Raw genomic sequence first — 21,053 nt, 5'->3', positions numbered from 1 at the left:
AGCCTCTGCAGAGTTAATGCCCAAAGGATAATGCCTCTACTTCATACAATGCAATACAATGCAAATGACCTAGGAGGAGCAAGCCCTGCCTGAAGGGGCCATGGTGATACTTGCTTCTTTTAAAAACATTTTGTACTAATTTGTATTGGAATTTAGTTGCTTTACAGTGTTGAGTTAGTTTCTGCTATAAGGCAGAACGAATCAGCCACACCTATGCATATATCCTCTCCCCTGTGGACAGTTTCTTCTTGTTTCACCTCTGCTCATTATCCCCCTTCCCACAGTCCTCTTTTTTTCTGATCATGAAAGTGGAAGCGGCCACAAAGCTGGCGGAAGAACACAAGGCTTGGAGTCCGACGAGCTCTGCCTCTCCCCAGCTGTGAGACCTCAGATCGAGTCCTTAGGCATCTGGGTGCGTTTTCTCCTCTGGGGATTTGGATAATGATATCTAATTTGCTGCCCTTCTGTGATGATTAGGAAGATACATGGAAAGCACAGAGCAGTGTTGGGACGTGCTACTCGGCGGCATCTGTGACACATGTGTGTTACGGCAAAGTGAGACAAGACAGGAAAGTCGAGAGGAACAAATGAAAACTACCAAAACCACACAAACACAGTTAAATGGCTATTTGTTGGTTTTGTTTTCTTTCTAGTTTGTTCTTCTAAGCATGTTGCATGTGTACTAAAGACACATATTGTACAATATAAATACAATAGTGCATCTGATTTTTCACTCATTGTTCAGAATGGTTACTCAAAATAAAATTCCAATAGCCTCATCATATGTCATTGCATTATTGTAAAGTCACTTATTTAACTTTCTCCAAATGTTAGATAATTCTTTTCCTCCCAGTTCCTTCACCCAACCAAGAAAAACAATCTGGTGTATTGGATGTGTGCCTGTGTGTGTTAAGTCATTTCCATTGTGTTTGACTTTGCGACCCCATGGACTCTAGCCCTCCAGGGTCCTCTGTCCATGGGATTCTCCAGGCAAGAATAATGGAGTGGGTTGCTATTTCCTCCTTCAGGGGATTTTTTCAAGCCAGAGATTGAACTCGCATCTCTATGTCTCCTGCATTGGTAGGCAGGCTCTGTACCACTAGTGCCACCTGGGAAGCCCAGTGGGTGGCTCGTCTTTGTTCAGACCCAGATCTTGCTACTTGCTGGTTGCTTTGAACATGGACAGATCTTATTACCAATGAGTCTCCAGGTCTTCATCTGGAAATGGGATGGAGATTTCTATTTGTATTAGTTTCCTAGGACTGTCATAAAGTTACCATAAACTGCTAATCCTCAGACAATTCGAGGGAAGATGTTTCCCTCCTTCTAATTTCTGACTATCCCTGCTGACAATCTTTGGCATTCTATGACTTGCGGCAACATAATTCCACTCTCTGCCTCTGTCTTCAAATGGCCTTCTTCCCTGTGTCTCTGAATCTTTCTCTCCTTATAATGAAACCAGCCAATGGATTGAGGGTGCACCCTAGTCCAATATGACCTCATCTTAATGTGATTATATCTGCAAAGACCCTATTTCCCAAATGAGGTTACGTTCAGACACACGGGTTTAGGACCTAACGTATTTTCAGGGGACACAATTTAACCTACCACTCTGCCTAACCAGGTGATGAGGAATAAGCGAGTCAACATAAGTCTAAGTATTCTGCTTGCTGGAAAAGTGCTATCCTTCTGTGGATCTCCCGGTGGCTCAGTGGTAAAGAATCTGCCTGTAAAGCAGGAGACACAGGAGAGGCAGGTTGGATGCCTGAGTCAGGAGGGTCCCCTGGAGGAGGAAATTGCAACCCACTCCAGTATTCTTGTCTGGAGAATCCCACAGACAGAGGAGCCTTGGCGGGCTAGTCTGTGGGGTGGCAAAGAGTCAGACATGACTGAGCATGCATGTGGTGTGAATCATGACTTTTTTTTTAAGGTTTTGGTCAAGGCACCAGTCTAGGAGAGCAGAGTCTCCACGCATCACACTTCCTTGAGTTTGGGTGTTTGGTCGTTGCTGTGGAACACCAGTTTGAGCTTTGAAGCCAAGAAGGCAAAATCACATGCAAAAATCATGGGGCCTCATAAGCCCCAAATGCCTTAAGACTGGGCTTGTCAATTGGACGACCTTTCAGCTGGCTAACCTGGGCAGTCCAAGCTGGTGGGAGAATCCACAACCTTGCTTCTCAAAAGCTCTCTGAATTCTTCCCACTGTTGTCCATCTCAGATTGATGCTTTTGTCAACCATAACAAAAACGAGTTGTTTAAAAAATAACCAGGGACCTCCCGGGTGGTTCACCGGTAAAGAATCCACCTGCCAATGCAGTGGAGAAGGATTCCATCCCTGGTCTGGGAAGATCCCACAACTAAGCCTGTGTGCCACAGCTACTGAGCCCACGTATCCTAGAGCTTGTGGTCTGCAACAAGAGAAGCCACTGCAGTGAGAAGCCTGTGCCCCAAAACTACAGAGCAGTCCCCCTCATTGCAGCTAGAGAAAGACCACACACAACAACAAAGACCCAGCACAGCCCAAAATCAAATAAATAAATTAACTAAATAATCAGAGCCATGCGAAATTACCATCTAAGTTTCTAAAGTCTTACTCTCAGTTTCTGCCTTATCTCCTCATGGACTAGTAGCAAGCAGCTTATGAGCTGGCATGGCTCCTTGGACCGCATTTTGAGAAGCAGTGCTTATCCAGGGCCAGGGAAGACTTGGGGGCCTCACTGCAGCAAAGTCCTTCTCCCAGGCCTCCAAGGAGTGGGGAGGCGGGGTGGGCTAAAGGATTCCTAGCCTCCAGCCCCATTCCGGGGGTCATGGCTGGCTGGGGAGAACAAACACACCCCCCACACCTGAGTCTCAGTGTTTTCTTTGAGTTTGTTTTCCCACTGACTTACTTTCCTTTCAGTCTGGGCTTTAAAAACAGCCTTCTGAGTGAATGCAGGAGATCCCAGCAGTCCCCACACCACGGCTCATATGGAATGCATTTAGAGAAGGGAAAAAACTCGAACGGAGTGGTTATACGACGTTGAACTGGCTTGGACATGGCGTGGCTGGAATTTCAGAGCTGGCTTTTGTTTGCATTCGTCATGAAACATTTGTTATATGAGCTGCTGCTACTGCTACTAAAGCAGCTGCTGCCGAGAAACCCTCTCAATGGCTGCTTTTTCTCCCGGACATGGGCCGACTGTCAGCATTCACGGACCAGGGCCCCGGACTTCCCAGGCTTGCGATACCTTTGCCATGATCCCTGCGTTAGGTTAGGGGAATGACACGTGACAGCACTTGAAACGGTGGCGTGTGTTTCTGTCAAGTTACATAGGACTGGTGTCTTTGGATGGTTGAGTCCTGCCTCTGATCAGGAGAGCATCTTTTTTTTATCAACTCATAATTTACATTCTCTCCCATTAAATAAATCTCCAATATGGATGGCTCTGATCTGTCTTCCAGATGATTTTTAAAAAAATATATAGTAGTTTGGAGCTTCATCATAGCAAATATCATTCAGTTAAAAAAAAAAAATAAGAGGGGTTTAACTAGTAATCCAGTACTTTGGCCACCTCATGCGAAGAGTTGACTCATTGGAAAAGACTCTGATGCTGGGAGGGATTGGGGGCAGGAGGAGAAGGGGACGACAGAGGATGAGATGGCTGGATGGCATCACTGACTCGATGGACGTGAGTCTGAGTGAACTCCGGGAGTTGGTGATGGACAGGGAGGCCTGGCGTGCTGTGATTCATGGGGTCACAAAGAGTAGGACACGACTGAGCGACTGAACTGAACTGAACTAGTAATCTACCATTAAGGGATCTTGTTTTTGTTTGTTTGTTTTGTTTTTGGAATTTCACCAGGACTATAATCCCAGGGTACTGATGATGAAGGCAGTGCTACAGAAGCCTGAGTCACATCACAGCTATGCAGATGTCACATGAAAGAAACAGGTATAATAGATCTAGCTACGCGCTCTAAACACAAAACTGGTATTAGAATCTTAAAGTTCAGGAAATTAGCACATGCCCAGCTAAATGCAGTAGGCTGACCACAGGCCTTCAATGCCTCTCCTCTGAAAATCTTCACCCAAGTGACAGTAAAGGATAATAATTTTAGAAAAAGATTGCTGGATCACAAGGACAAAGAACTGGAGAAGGGTTTCAATGGAAGACAGCCCTTAACCAACTTCTGGAAGATGGACAATGGTTGGAGGAATGCATTGGATGTAGCAGAGCAGAGTAAATGCACTGGAGTGTTGGCAGTGGGGGAGGAGGGACATACATCAAGAGGGTCAACTCACCCTGCACAACCCCAGAGAGACAGAGAGGTAGCACCAGGCAGCCTAGATGGAAAAACTGAGGATGAGACAGGTACCCTGCCTATGGAGGAGCTGGGCCCTAAATTCCCTCCACACCTTCATACAGTCAGGTATCTCATCGTGGGTCTTCCCCCATTCTCCATGGCCTGTGGACAGGCAGTCTTAGGATTAGTCACCAAAGAATTTGGGGAGAGGCTCCAGACTGGTTTGCTACCCCAGAGGGGAGAGAGGAGAGCATGGACTAAACTGAGCACAGTGAAGCGAACGGTGCCTGAACATGGACCTTCAGCCCCTGTTCCCACACCAGCAACCAGACATACGTCCCAGCCTCCTAATCCCACCTCACCTCCCATCCCCCAGGTGGATGTTTGGGGAATGCTGCAGTAGGGAAACTGAATAAACTCCAAAGAAAAAAAAACCTAAAATCACTAACAAATGTTTCCCAGAAAAACCTGATGGCTGCTTGATCATCCCCAGTGGGTCCATTAGTTGATAAGTCTGCCCTATTGCGCAGCTCACTTTCAGTGAGCTCTTGTGTCTCACCCTCAAATCTGAATTTTGGAAAAGACCACCAGGGGAAAGACTTTGGACTGAAAAAGAGATGCCCAAACCAACCAAGGGCTTCCAAGGTGGCACTATTGGTAAAGAATCCACCTACCAATGCAGGAGATATAAGAGACATGTGGGTTCAATACCTGGGAAGATCCCCGGGAAGATCCCCTGGAGAAGGAAATGGCAACCCACTCCAGTATTCTCGCCTGGAGAATCTCATGGATAGAGGAGCCTGATGGGCTACAGTCTGTGCGTGTGTGTGTGAGTTGCTCAGTCATCTCTGACTCTTTGCAACCCTATGGACTGTAGCCCACCAGGCTCCTTTGTCCATGGAATTCTCCAGGCAAGAATACTGGAGTGGGTTGCCATTTCCTTCTCTGCTACAGTCTGTAGGGTAAAAAAAGTCAGACATGAGTGAAGCAACTGAGCAAGCATGCAATCAACCAAAACAGTAAAGGAGTATGGAGCAAATAGCGATAACGTAAGAAAGTGATGAAAACACTTTTTAAAAATTTCTGTAATTTTCAGAGATTTAAGGTGGATTGTATTCGGTAAACAAGAACAAGATAGTATGCAAAAAGAAGAAAAAAAGATTAACAAAGAGTTCTTGAAAAAGAGAAAATTTAACAGAATGACTGGAATACAAATTGAGGAACTCATCCAGAGAGAAAAAGTTGATGAGATGGAAATTAAAAGAGGAAAAAATAATAAAGCACATAGAGAGGCGGCATCTAGAAGATCCAATATCTGACCAACAGCATTCCAAAGCTGAAATACAGGAAATAGTACTGATAAAATCATGCAGTAAATAATGCAGAAGTAAAACAAGAAAATTTCCCAGAAATGAAAAAAACATGTGTTTTAAGCTTAAATGTATCTGTTGACTACTCAGCACACTGAGGCACACTGTTGTCAATTTTCATGAAAGGAATAAAAATAACACTCCAGAGAGACAGAGAGAATGAGAAAGTGAGAAACAGATGTGGGAAATGGAATGTATATGTGAGGGAATGCATGACAAACCAAACTGGCAATCAAACGAGATACTAAAACACTGAGCTTTTCAGATATGCAACGACTCAAAGAATTTACCACTTCCCATGCCTCTTTTATCAGGAACCAACTTGGGAACATCTTGGATTAAATGGAGTTATTAAGTCAAGAAATAGAATTTGAGGGAGTCGGGAGACCAGGGATGCAATACATTCTGTAAAATGGTAAAGGGAAGTTGCAGCTGTGCAGGAAGCTTCTGAGTAATCAGCCCAGATCAAAGCGAAGTCAGACCTCTGGGTGGGAAAGAGGGGAGTGGTCCTGGGATGAGCAAGCAGGAATAGAATGGATGTACTTATTTGAAGTAATATTGAAAAAAATCAAAAGTAATATTGATACAACAGATCTAATGGCACCCATGAAAACTTTGACAGGTATAAATAAACCTAGGCAAATAAAAAAATCCAAGGCAATAATCAATTGTAAGGAAAATAATAAGTCATGCAAGAAATGAATTGAGATGATTGTGTACTACTTGGATCAATGTCCAACAAATATATTTAGTCATAGTAATGTAAATAAGGAATATGTATGGAAAATGTGGATATAGCCATATTATGTACATAGTGGGGGAAGGAAGTAGAGGTAAGTGTGCTGGAATAAGAGAACTAAATAATGTTGCAAATAAATAAATCAAGACAATAACACAACAAAAACAAAACAAGCCTGTGCATACTAGTTATAATTAGTGTGGCGGTTGTCAGAAAAAGCAGCTACTTGTGCTGAACGTGTTTACTTCTTCAAAACCAGACTTTGCAGTGGAAAGGGTTGAAATAGGAAACAATCGCTTTTCATTATATATCCTTGAATACTATTGGATTTTTAACTCTATGCATGTACTACTTTAATATGGGGCTTCCCAGGTGGCTCAGTGGGTAAAGACTCTGCCTGCCAGTGCAGGAGACATAAGAGACATGGGTTTGATCCCTGGATTGGGAAGATGCCCTGAAGGAGGAAATGGCAACCCACTCCAGTATTCTCACCTGGAGAACCCCATGGACACAGGAGCCTGGGAGGCGACAGTCCATGGGGTTGCAAAGAGTCAGACGTGACTGAAGCAGCTGAGTGTGCACACACTGCTGTAATATACCAAGTATAGTTAAAAAACAGGGAGGTAAAATTCTAGGAAAACGTGTTTTGAAAAGTAGCTCCAGTAGTGTCTGGCTATGACAAGCCAAGAGAAGTACTTAGAAGCATATTGTAAAAACAGGAGAGGCGATGCTTCAGAGCATCTGAAGCTCCCACGCAGCAAGCAAAATGTCCCTACTCTCATTAGGGGGAAATTAGACTAGATTTCTCTGTGGGCTTGTGGACAGTGAAATGAATGTGCTTAATACAGCTCACAAGGAACCACTAAAAACTGCAGGGTTTCACTGTGTTCTTTTCAAAGTCCAACACCATTTACAACATGTGAGAATTTAGGATATTATATGTTGATAAAAATGTCTGAGATAGTAAAAAAAAATACAGATCAGGAAATGATATTTTTATTTGAACAAGATTAGCTGAACAAAAATAGAAGTTGCCATTGTAAAGTGTTGAGTCATGCTAAATGGGTAAGGATTGAACTTCTCTCAGTGTGGGGGGTACATATTATAAGCAAAGACTGTCAGCGAGGCAAGATCATGACTCAGGGACACAAAGACAGTTCTGGAAGTCTCTGTCTAAGGCTCTTTCTACATCACCACGTTAGGCACCAGGGCAGGTATGGGTCTTGGAAGTTTGGGCACAAAAGCACAGGAAATTCACAGGGTCTTTTATAAAAAGATCAACTTTCACCCTCTGGGGTCAGGTCTCTAATCTTCTTGGCCCAGGCTCTAGGAGGATCTCAGCTTTGCTGAGTTACCAGGAAAGTCCAAAAGTTGAAATTTGTGGTGACTAATTCCACCCTCAGTGGCATTCTTACTCAATGCAAAGCATATTACTGTCAAGTTCAACTCAAAACTGCTCAAAGTAGAAATGATTAAATTCGCAAGAAGAAGAAATTCACCTCTAAACACAGAAGAATGCTGGTACCTCCACCACACACTCAGATATTATTAGTCAGCTTTTTGTCTGGGGAAATAAATCATAAGAGAGAAAACTGCACAAATTGCACACCCCATGCCTGGCCACACTGTGGGAGGCATCCAGGGTTCTCCAGAGGATGAGGTTGGGACCTAGAAGGGATCAATTTCCCAGGGTACATGGGGTGGGAGGTGGGGACTAGGGGAAAATTCTGAAGGGATGATCCCAAGAGCTCCCAGTGAGGAAGGCCAGAGGTATCGTCAGGGGACACAGCCAGCTCACCCTTGAGTCAGAGACTGGCTGCCAACAGGAGGGGAGTCCATGCTGGTGGGCAGAGAGGGGAACTTAGGAATCAGAGAGGAAAGTAGGTTGTATCTGGAGAGTTTGTGTGACCCCCCCCACCCCCGCCACACCGTGGGAACAGTGCAGGGCTGACTGAAGCCAATGGATACCCTAGGCCTAGACAGTGGCTAGATCTTGGGTGGGAAACCAGAAATGAAGCCAAGAGGAATAACCCAGCCCTCGGGACTCAGGAACCTGGCAGTATCCTTTTAGAAAGTGAGGGATCCTTGGGAGGTGGTCAGACGTGGCAGAGGGCATGGAACCTGGGGGGCTGGGGGTGGGGGTGACGCATGGCCCTCTGGCAACTGTGGCTTGGCCACTGGTTCTGGGATTGGTGTGAGTGACTCAGCTCCAGGTTGTACTGCATAGAGGTCTAAGGCCGCCGGCATTTTTCCTGCCTTGGGCAGGACTGACTTAGCAGCAGGGTGACTGAGCTGTGAAGAATGGAGGACTCAGATCCAAGAGGTAAGGTCAGTAGGCAAGGGCCGAGGTGGGCTGGGATGCCCCTCGTGCTCCCGCACTTGGGACTCCTATGCCTTCACACCCGCACTCACATTTTTTCTGCACTCATATTTTTTCTTCGTAACCTGCCTACTTCCACGTCCGCCAGGTGAACAGCTATGCACCCTTCAAGGCCGGGCACAAGTATCTTCAACAGGAGATGTCCCTCCAGCCCTGTTTGTGATGATGCTCAGTCCAGACGTGGTTTTCTTTATCTTTACACAGCTGTTCCCCAGGACTGGAGTGCATTACAGACACTTAAACATTTGCTCAAAGTGTTTGTTGAATTTTCCTAGTATTTTCAGATTATATCTGATATTTAAATACTATCCTTCACAGAAGAGGACTATTGGGGGAAAGTTAAATTACTGCAAAATCAGACCATATGTTGAATAGAGATAATCTATAGATTTTATTATCAAGCTTTTACCTTTAAGTGCAATACATAAGGGTGCTTGCATGCGTGCACGCTAAGTTGCTTTAGTCGTGTCCAACTCTGTGCAACCCCACGGACTGCAGCCTGTCAGGGTCCTCTGTCCATGGGATTCTCCAGACAAGAATACTGGAGTGGGATTCCAGGCCCTCCTTCAGGATAACGGTGCTTAATACCCTGTATTATGCTTATGACATAATGGTGCTTAATGCTCTGCATTAGTGATTGAATATGAAGCATCTTTGGAGGGTCATAGGCTCACGGAGTTAGTGGTGCTTCTGGGGACAGAAGCTTGAATGTCTTTGGTCACTTGGGACTTGATAACTGTGGGCAAGCTATTCCACTCCTCCACTGTCAGCTTCCTTGTTTAGAAAATGAGACAAAGACTAACTGTCTTTCTCAACTTCAGAGGATTCGTGTAAGAATCGAGCGAGATCATCTATATGGAAGTACTTTATAAATGGCAAATTGATATGCAAATTGCTATTGTTTAGGAACTGTTGCTGATGTTCTGACGCAAGATTAGTCACTGAAATACCACTGCTGCTTACCAAGTGATTTAGCAGTTTGAACATGAATTGATGTACACACACACACAATGTGGTACCAACACGATTAGAACATGACTGGTGAAAAACAGATCTTTATGGAGAACACTGATGGTAGATGAACCAATAACAGAGTAGGGTCCTATTTTTATGAACAATAATTGAGTTTTTAAAACAACTTCAGTGGTGCCTGTAGATGGTTGGAATTTCTCTCAACCATTCTGTGAGGTTCCAGAATGTTTGGGGGTTTTGTCATAGAGTAAATGGAATATGGTTCAGCGGTAGAAAGTCTACCTGTAGTGCAGGAAATTCAGGTTCGCCTGCTGGGTTGAGAGGATCCCCCTAAGAAAGGAAATGGCAACCCACTCCAGTATTCTTTCCTGGGAAATCCCATGGACAGAGGAGCCTGACCGGCTACAGTCCATGGGGCTGCAAAAGAGTCAGAAACGACTGAGCAACTGAGCAACAACAACAAAAGAAATAAGAAGTAGGAAACAAAAGATGAAAAACAGCATGTTTAATCCAATTATTACAGAATGATGGATGACTTTTATAAAACCAAGGAAATCAACCCTGGAAGAATTGATGCTGAAGCTGAAGTTCCAAAACTTTGGCCACCTGATGTGAAGAGCTGATTTATGGAAAAGACCCTGTTGCTGGGAAAGACTGAAGGCAAAAGGAGAAGAGGGTGGCCGAGGATGAGATGGTCAGATAGCATCACCAACCTAATGGCATGAATCTGAGTAAACTCCAAGAGATAGTGAAGGCCACAGAAGCCTGGCGTGCTGCAGTCCATGGGGTCACAAAGAATCAGACAGGACTTTGAGATGAACAACAAACAATAAATGTTTTTAACCCACACAAACTTATTTGACTGTAAACCACCTCCCACTTCCTGAGCCCATCAGCTGTCATACAATGCACTTTGGACTACTGCAATCAATTGTACTTGGAATGCTTTTGGTATGATCCCATTTTTAGGCCCCAAATTGGGCATAATTGTACATCTGCCTCCAAGCATTCTGTAAAGGCCTCTCTGCAGATGGAAACTCTTAGAAAGCCGCAGGCATTTCCTTGAAAAAAATGGAGAGAGCCTGCCATCTGCTGGACAAAGTTTGTCATAGCGTTCTGATTATGTAATTCGGCATATGGAAAATAAAGGTTTTTCAAGACCTGAATCTTAGGGTCCTAGTTAAAATGAAAACGTCATTCACAATTAAATCATTGAACACCTATATTATATCTACTAAATAACATGATACAGAACAGTCTGAAAGATTCAACATTCGGCTCAAGTTAATGGTAATTGGCTCTGGTCACATCTCAACAGTCAGTTTCATTTAAAGTTGAAATTTTAATGTCCTGATATTCCTGATAAGTGTTCAGGCATAAAAATAGATTATTTTTAAAAATCCCCAGTGACTTGAATGGTATACGTTTTTCAGTCCCTGAGCATGTCACTGTAGTAATATTTCTACTAAACTTATTCCCCTATGATTATTTAAGAATAAGGTATTGGCCAGAATATAATTGTTCCTCTCCCTCCTTCTCTCTCTTCTATTTCTTTCTTTCACACTGAAGTTACAGAAAGAGAGTGGAAGCCCTAGTTCCTCCCAGACACAGGCCCTGTCTCTCTCCTGTAAGGAGAGGCTTGGCAGGCTAAGAGTTAAGTTTTGAACATTTATCATCTGTTGGGGTTTCCCTGGTGGTTCAGATGGTAAAGAATCTGCTTGCAGTGCAGGAGACCCGGGTTTGACCCCTGGGTTGGAAAGATCGCCTGGAGAAGGGAATGGCAACCCACTCCAGTATTCTTGCCTGGAGAATTACATGGACAGAGGAACCTGGTGGGCTACAGTTCATGGGGTCGCAAAGAGTTGGTCACAGCTGAGGACTGACACTATTATACGTTAAGCTCTGGGCTAAGGGTTTTACATGGATTTGATCAGGTGCATCTCACCACAACCTTCTCACATAGACAGTATTGTTTAGTTAAGTTGCTCAGTCGTGTCTGACTCTTTGCGACCCTGTGGACTGTAGCCCACCAGGCTCCCCCGTCCATGGGATTCTCCAGGCAAGAATACTGGAGTGGGTTGCCATTTCCTTTTCCAGGGGATCTTCCCAACCTAGGGATCGAACCCAGGTCTCCCGCATTTCAGGCAGATGCTTTAACCTCTGAGCCACCAGGGTTTCCCAGACAGTATTGTTCACGTGTCTTAAATAGATGGGGAAGCTGAGGGGTAGAGGAGTCACACCTTACCTCTGGTTGTCTGCTTAGGTGGAGGATGGACTTTAACACCCAGGCTGTCTTCTCTAGAGCCTGTGATCTAATCATTGTGGTAGCCTGTCTCCCTGACAGAAATCCATATGGTGTGAGAGAGAGGGGTGGACAGCATGACCGGAGAGTGAATTGGGATCCCTGTCTTAGGGAAGGACAGATTCTGAATGAACAACACTGAAGCCTGGGCTCGCCATGTCCTCTAGGTGGCGACAGCCTCCATAACTATACCTGGGAATTGAGGAGGCAGTGAGACTGCGGAGGATGGTGTTTTTTTTCAGGGGAAAAGCACTCCCTGATAGCTCAGTTGGTAAAGAATCCGCCTGCAATACAGGAGACCCCGGTTGATTCCTGGGTCAGGAAGATTCGCTGGACAAGGGATAGGCTATCCACTCCAGTATTCTTGGACTTCCCTTGTGGCTTAGCTTGTGACTTTCACTTTCACTCTATAATTGTATTAACCAACAGAAGGTAGAAAGAGGTGCCTTAAAACATTTCATGTAATACCTTAGTATCATAATAATAGATCCAATAGATCCTAGCGATCAACCACCCAAAGTTGCATTTGCTCTGGGTCCTATGGGCAGAAGTCAAGTGAAAGTCACTCAGTCATGTCTGACTCTTTGTGACCCCGGGGACTATACAGCCCATGGAACTCTCCAGGCCAGAATACTGGAGTGGGTAGCCTTTCCCTTCTCCAGGGGATCTTCCCAACCCAGGGATCGAACCCAGGTCTCCCATATTGCAGGTGGATTCTTTACCAGCTGAGCCACAGGGAAGCCCACTGCAAGGGCAGAACCACTGCATAAAGAGAACTCCCAACTCAGTGTTCTTTCCTTAAAGAATAACTGTTTTTTAAAACTAGCCAGTTTTAATTTTGTATGTTAATACCCTCAGATTTGAATGCTGCAAAGCCAATAAACTCCAACCTTACATTGCTATACTCTTAATAGGAGTCTACCATTCATACCTAGTTAAAAAATATTTAAAATTTTCTTCTATTTATCATCATCACTGGGCTTCCCAGGTGGTGCTAGTGGTGAAAGAACCCACCTGCCAATGCAGGAGACATAGAGAGGTGGGTTCAGTCCCTGGGTCAGGAAGATCCCCTGGAGGAGGGCACAGCAACCCACTCCGGTATTCTTGCCTGGAGAATCCCAAGGACAGAGAAGCCTGGAGGGCTACAGTCCACGTGGTCGCAAACAGTTGGACATGACTGAAGCGGCTTAGCACAGCACATCATCGTTTATAAAAATATTCAAGTGTAAACAGTTTTTTTTTTTAGAAACATGACAAAGCACTTGATTTATGAATGAACTTAAACCCTCAAAGTTAGTAAGGAAGCCATTTGTTTGGAATCACACATATTTTCCTTTATAGTAGTTGGTGGCCAGACTCACAAGGACAGTCCGCAAAAATCTAGGACTTCTCTACTGTGGCTCCAATGTTTACATTCGTAAAGGAAGCAAATTGAAGATGAATACTCATGTAATGCTAGTAAAGGAAAGTATTTAAAATACAAGAGAAAAGGATTGGACACCTGAGCTTTCAAGTCCTCCGGGAGGAGGAAGGTTGTGAGTTAAAGTCAGGTCCTACAGTTTCACATCTGGATGCTAGACCGGGCTATTGAAGTGGAACAGCTGGGTTACTAACTAGGTCAAGGGCATCTATGAGGGATGCTAATAAAAGAACTGTTCTTATCACAGATATTCACTTATTTCCTGCCTTTAATTATTTTACTTATTTACTTTGGCCTTTAACACCACTGTGATTTTACCTCCTAAAGGAACTATGACTAAGAAAAATATTGATACCTCACAGCATGTCCGTTTTTAAGAGCTAAGGTGGAAAAGCATTCATGACCAGTTAACCCTTGTGGCTCAGGAAGTGTAAACTGTGGCCCTTCTGCTCACATTTTGGTGAATGACCATGAATCTTAGTCTCTTTGATTCTTTGAGCTGGCTCCAAGCCTCTCAGTTTTGAAAGGTAAGGAATGAGCAAATGTAATTGAAATCGATCAATAAAAAATGAGACTGTATAATTTAATGACAGGAAGTTGCTCTTACCCAGTAACTCTATTTTGGCTTCGGTTCTCCCAATTCAAATTCACATCCAGGTTGGGCAGAGTTTACTGAGTCCTTGCTCCAAGGTACTCCCTCCGCCTCACAAATGCCCTTGGGCTGGTGAGAAATACTTGAGCATGTACTCTTGGTTACCCATCAGGAGAAAACTTTCATTTTTATTCCATCTTGAGTACCTATTATCATCAAGTTCTTCTGAGATATGCTTAATTGGGTCTCCACAGAATGCAAACATTAATATCAAATATATTCTTTAAAACTTTATGAAGACTAAATTTCTCAAAGACTAATTTTTGGTATGGAACAAATTTACTCATCAGCATAACTTCTTAGTGGAAATGAATGGGTGGGGTGCACAAACAGTTGAGATATTATTTAGGGAAGTTCTTAGCTTCTCTAAATGGTGGGTGATTGGAACCCTTAGTACTGATTGGAAAGAATTAATGACTACCTTTCCGATCTAGAATAAGTGATGGCCCATTTGACTAGCAGACGTTATTTTTACCAGCTCCTCAATTATTGTTATTTCAATAACTTCAGCAGCAAGACTGGCCTAAATACTCTTCATCTTGCTGGAAGGGGATTACAAATAGTCTATACAGACCTGAATTTTTAAATAAAATAAGACAAGCAGCAAAGAAAAATGGCCAGTGGAGTGTTTGCATTTTAATCCAACTTCACGGTCAGTTTAATCTACAGAGTTTTAAGAGTCTCAGACTTCGGTGTTTCTGTTCTCTATCCCCTAGTCTACTCAGTTATAAAATTCTTGTATAAAGTACAAGAGCAGCTATTTTAGCGTGCCGCAATCTGTGAGTTTAGACTGAAAAGGCCCAGGGGAACTGGTTCTGGTGTGAATGATCAAGTGGCCTCCGTTAACCTATCTGACACCAGCTCACGTGTTTGTGGCCGTGAGAAGACAATGCGGGGGTCTTGTCCTTGCAGAGGCTCAAATGCTCGAGAAGCTGGAGGGCGTGGATGCTCATTTTCCATCCCCTGCCTCTGGGGAGGTGGCCACTCTTCAGGGCATGGCAACAGTGGAGTTGCTGGGCCTTCAGTGTTACCATAGATAAACCTCACAGAAGGTGCCCAAGGAGAACACAAAACCCAGGGGAAGTGTTGAAAGGGCAAAGGAGGGCCCTATTTAAAAAACTGACCATTCAGAGCTTGTTACACTTCTAGCTCTCCCAACCGTACTTCCTGCTTCGGAGACACACGTGCAGAGCACACCTTGAGGTCCTTGATGTAAGTACGTGGGAATTGTTCTCTGAATAAGACAGTTGGGAGACCAAGGCAGTCACCTTCCGCCAACCAGTCCCTGGTGGTGGTAGGGCCGCCTACCACCTACCAACCATGAAACAGAAGTCAGGGACCCTGTAGACAAGACCAGTTCACCCGGGCATCAGTACCTGCTCATGATGTAGTGCGTGGTCTCTGCCTGGCTGTCGGGCATGTGGGGCAGAGGCTGTACTGGGGGAGCCCTTCCCCTGGGCTTTATTTCCACAAGGCAGAATAACACCTCCCAATTCAGAACAACCAAACAATAAATACATTAGTGATTAGGCAGTGTTGTGGCAGCAGTAGATTAAGAAGAACAGGGCAGAAACAATGTTGTTTGTCATTTTCTTGAGATAAAATTATAATAAGAGAAATACACGATGGGCTTCTCAAAGTAATCACATTTACAGCGACACCACGGGCAACCCTTGTAATCGCTCTGCTGCATTCTCGCTTCTATTTGGAAACCACTGCATTTGTTAGAGGAAAATCATGACTGTATTCTCAGTGTGCCACTTCATCTGTTCTATGTGCTAGGATTCACTTTTGTTAAATGGACATAGAGCCAGAGATAGCACATCAGACGACGGCTCCCTCGCATTTTCCCACCCTCCCATCCACGGAAGCCCCAGCAACATGTTCAGGACAACGCTGACGGGGATGTTGCCAATTTCATTTTCCAGAGGGAGAAATGGAAGCATTAGGCCTTGAAAACATTGTGAGTTTATGTTTGGCCCCGAAGCTCAAGGCTTTGGGATCTGTTATCTCGTGGTTCTAACCTTGCTTTGAAGCCAGGGGAACCTCCCTTCGCTAACAGAGGAGGTGATTCCATGTCTTTATTTCCTGAGTTTCCTTTTCAAAGTGAGTCACCCTCAGAACAGAGAAGAACTGCTTACAGACGGAGTTACCTGGGTCTTTGTAGATACTGAGCACACCCTTGAAGTAATGAGGTAAAAATCTTTCCAGTAAAAGCAGCACGTCTTCCAACTCTTCGAGAATCCCCACAAGCAGGAAGTTTTCATTCACGTTCAGTTTTGCTCTTTCAAGGGCCCATTCACCAGGCTCCCTTTATGGATAGAAAAATGATTTTTAAATCGAAGGTTGGTTTTCAAATGCAGCAACAACATGCTGGAAGTTTCTCCTTTCTCCTACCTGCCCCCATTCACAAAAGTCCAAACCCCACTTCCTTCCGGGACCAGCCCAGATGCAGCATCTCCAGCCGTGGTCCAACTGGCCTCTGCCCACCATCTCTCCTCCAGCATCATCGCCCCTGTATAGTGCCAGGCCTGGGGCTCTTGAGCTTAGTGAGCCCCAAATAAATGTTTGTTACATGGGCCTAGGCAGCTAGATATCAACAAATGCTGATTAGAATGGCTTATTTATTTATTGGCCACACTGCACAGCATGTGTTCCCTCACCAGGGATCGAACGCATGCCCCCTGCACTGGAAGCACAGAGTCTTAACCACTGAACCACCGGGGGCGTCCCTAGAATGACTTTCTTAATAGAAGGATCAAACGGAATCCATAAAGTGAGAAGTTTAGACATAGGAAACTTACTGATATTGATTTCTGTAGAAATCAAAATAGGTGTCAGGTCATGACTGCTAATCATCTTATTCTTTTGAGAAATTTAAAGACAAACTTTTAAAATTATTATTACAGAAGGGAAACAGCCTAATTTGCATTCGTAAGGCAGATCTCTGAGCCCACAACACTGTAAGGAGCCCAGCCTGCAGATCTCAGGAACTAGGCTCCAGGCCTGACTGGTTTTTACCATCCGGGGGAATTTGGGAAGCCAGGATTATTTTTTGAAAAATTTTAAACAATCCTTATTTAGCGCAAATAATTGTTGTCAAGGTGGGAGAAGGTGACATTTTGAAAGTGTTCTGACGATCATCACGCATGGACCAAGATAAAGCATAAGTCCTTGTCCCAAGGCTGGGAAATATACAATTTAGAAAGTACTTTAAGGAGTTACAATCATGTTTCTCGGAATAAATATGTTCATTGTGTCAGAAAGGGAGACATCGGGCCCCAGATCTTCCCAGGATCTGAAGCCCTGACCCTGAAGCAGAAGGCATGTATTACAGGGGGTGGGTGGCTGAGGGAGGCCTCCTGAACTCAGGAGTTTATGGTGAAGCCGACACGTCTAGCCCCAGAATTCTGACCATAAACAAAGCGGTAAATTCAGCAAAACGTCGGTAATAACTAAGCAGCAACCACAGTGTCAGCAAAAAGTACAATGAATAAATAAACTGCAACTCGAGACAGCTGTGTGTCCCCTGCTCCCAACCCCCGGTCTCTTTAGACCTTCTAATCAACCTCTCCTTTGGAGGGAAATGTCACTTCTGGCATCTGGGTTTATTTTCCACCAAGCAAAGATAATATTCATCATTACCACCATTTCTTCTGGAGGCCACACACGTCTAGTGTACAGTGAATTTCCAGTGTAGCTGGATCAGAACTACCTGGGGAGGGGGTCACAGTAGCCTGGACCCCGTCTCAGAGACTGGGATTAGGTGGGGATTCCTAAGAAGTTCCCCAGGGATGCAGAGGAGGTGGGTGGACCACATAAAGTGTCTGAATAAGTCACCTTATAGAGAAGGGTCTGGCATCCAAATAAGGCTGAGGAGTGATCACTAAAAGTACTTTCTTCTTCTCTAAGTGTCTCAGGAGAGAGACACTCAAATTTTCCAAGTGAGCATCCCTGTTTTGACCCAGTTAGACACACCACACCTGCAAGGACACCCATCAGTGAAGCTGTCACTGCAGAGGAGCAGGCTGGGTGCACCCCCCTGGGTTTTACTATCTCATGAGCTGGGTAGTGACAGGTGTATGTTAAGAATGAAGAAGAGTTTGATTGGCATTTCAGTTACACAGCTTTAGGGGTGGTCCCCAAGGCCCCCTCTAGATCTTGCTTTGTTAATTTCCTTATTTATAAGACATTCAGAGTCTCAAATGTGATCTTGAGAGATTAGCAATAAACATTAACTGAATTCCAGAAGGTAGGGAGACTGGGGTCACAGAAGGTGCCTGAGAGCCAGCTGGTGGGATTCCTACCATCGTCGTCCACGTAAGCATGTCATGAGCCTGTTTCGGTCTTTACCTGCATCTGGGGTGCTGTCCACAGAAATACGGAATGATGTAAAATAACCTGGGGTTGGAACACTCGGGGTAGTTTTCAAGAATACACTCATTGATGTCCTAGAAGAGAAAACACGGCAGTGAGAAGGCTGGTGGTCTCTTCAGGGCTCTGCCAAGCGTCAAGAGGGTAAGCAAAATTGGTACTTCAATGACATGGAAACGCTTTGAGAAGATGTAGAAAACTGATGAGGTTCGTGGGAAGATTTGCTTTTTTTGCCTCGCACCAGCCTGCTCCACCGGGCAGGTGCACACGTGGTCCCAGCGTTTCAGAGAATGTTTGTTCTGTTGAGGTAACTGAAGTTTTGTGTTTCCCCGTGGCCTGAAGTCTCTGCTTAGATCACAAGCGTCTTGGAGCAGTCCTGCTGGCTGTGGCTAGTTGAGGCCCCAGCAGTTATGAGAAACTGGAAAGTATATAGTGGGCATTTAACAAATATTTGTTGAATGGGTTCAGTATGATTTAATTCTTAGTTCATCCAGACTTCATCCGAGATCCCTATATAGCCAACCCTGTAGAAATGCATTTCCCTGTGTATCCACATGTCCAAATAATACTTGTTGTTATTCAGTTGCTAAGTCGTGTCTGACTCTTTGCAACCCCTGACCCCATGGACTGTAGCCCCCCAGGCTCCTCTGTCCATGGAATTTCCCAAACAAGAATACTGGAGTGGGAGATCTTTCTCTGGGGGATCTTTCCCACACAGGGATTGAATCTACATCTCCTGCTTGGCAAGTGGATTCTTTACCACTGAGCCGCATGGGAAGCCCATAACAAATGCTTAAGTATTGAACATAGTCACATAAAGCGTTTGTAAATTTTGGAGTGGCTGTAAAACCATTTCTAATGTTATATTAGGTTAGAAAGTGGATGTTTGCCTACAGACATTCTCTCACTTTCAAAGGCAACAGTTGCCATTCCCAGATAGCAAATTTGTAATTTCCGGACAGAAAATTTCTTTTCTATGAGGCTGAACGTACGGTCTTTGTCAGCATTACTGGAGCTTACAGTGGCTTGATGTGAGATGAAAAAGAGGGCTAAAAATCCACTTTCATTAAGGCAGATTACATTGAATACCCCACATAAGACATGTCTGTGGAGAAGGAAATGGCAACCCACTCCAGTACTCTTGCCTGGAAAATCCCATGGATGGAGGAACCTGGTAGGATATAGTTCATGGGGTCACAAAGAGTCGGACACGACTGAGTGAAAAAAAAAAAAAGATATGTCTGGTTATTAGGTATTTCTAAGGAGAAAAGATAACCCAATTTACAAACAAACCAAACAGCTGTGGGATGCTTTTCAGAAATATTACTGGCAAGGCGGATTAAGAGCGGTCCCATGGCCAAAGGAGTTTATAAGTCAGTTGAAACCACTGAATCTGATATGATTTGTGCAAGTGGTTAGTTATTAAAAATTTTTTTTTAGTTCCAGCTTGTAGTTGGAAAAACATAACTTACATGTCTTTTTTTCTTTTTTTTAGGACAACCTTTTCTTTTCCCCCTCATGGTTCTTTAGTTTATGTAATAATTAAATAAATTACACAATTATAATAATGAATTCAACTGGAAGAAAGAGATTCAGCAAACATGGTCCCTGTACAGTCAGTGGAGTTTATAAGTCAGTTGAAGCCACTGAATCTGATATGATTTGTGTAAATGGTTAGTTATTTAAAAATTTTTTTTAGTTCAAGTTGGTGGTTAGAAAAACAAAACTTAAACATCTTTTTTTTTTTTTAGGACAACCTTTTCTCCTTCATGCTTCTTTGGTTTATATGACCATTAAATAAATTACACAGTTCAACTGGAATAGAGATTCAGCAAAAAACAGACTGTAGTTAAACACCTAGGTCTATCATGGGAAGCAGAGGTGTGTAGTTCCCAGAAAGGAATATACTAGAAGCCAATGGAACAGTGAGCACCAGCACATCCAGCCACGCGTGACGTGAAGGGTGGTTAAGAGCACCTCATTGTGTATGAAAGCCCATTAAAAATGCAGGATGTTAGACCCAAAATACCTTTCTAGGAAGAATTTGACACAGAGAGATGTATGTATGAGACTATTCATTGCTGTAAGATTTATGACAACAACATATGGCTGAGCTCACAGTTCATTAATGGGGGATTGATTCACAGAGCAGTTCTGGCGCATTCCTACCGGGAAACACCACGGAGCACCCAGAAAGGAGAAGGAGGATCTACACACACTGTCCTAAAAACTGTTCACGATATTTGCAGGTAAAATAAAGTCGATCACAGGACAATATGAACATGTAGGACAACACAAAAATAAACTTATGTGTTTACAAAAGGACTCAAATATCTTGAAGGATAAACACCAAACTGTTCAAAGAAGTTATTTATGGTGGTAGATGCAATGGAAGGTGGGAATATATTGAACTTGTATTTGATTCATGTTTGGAATGTTCGCTTTTATTGTAACGTATGTATTTTAGTTTTACCATCAGAAAAGTTTGAGAGCTACACATTGTAAAGGGCTTGCCTGGTTGCTTAGTGGTGAAGAATCTGCCTGCCAATGCAGGAGACCT

At 44.0% G+C, this 21,053-nt stretch overlaps 1 protein-coding gene across 3 annotated transcripts in view; it reads right to left on the bottom strand.

Moving 5' to 3' along the window:
* The window catches only part of UST (uronyl 2-sulfotransferase), a 317,131-nt gene that overhangs the window by 33,141 nt on the left and 262,937 nt on the right, over positions 1-21,053 (bottom strand). For all 3 annotated transcript variants that reach the window (XM_024996759.2, NM_001206827.1, NM_001206826.1), the window contains 2 exon segments: positions 18,473-18,570; positions 16,273-16,430 (listed from right to left, as the gene is read on the bottom strand). In XM_024996759.2, the coding sequence (XP_024852527.1) occupies positions 16,273-16,430; positions 18,473-18,570 (256 nt within the window).

The sequence above is a fragment of the Bos taurus genome, chromosome 9 (genome assembly GCF_002263795.3).
Source record: "Bos taurus isolate L1 Dominette 01449 registration number 42190680 breed Hereford chromosome 9, ARS-UCD2.0, whole genome shotgun sequence".
NCBI lineage: Eukaryota > Metazoa > Chordata > Mammalia > Artiodactyla > Bovidae > Bos > Bos taurus.
This window is presented reverse-complemented; position numbering and strand designations above follow the sequence as displayed.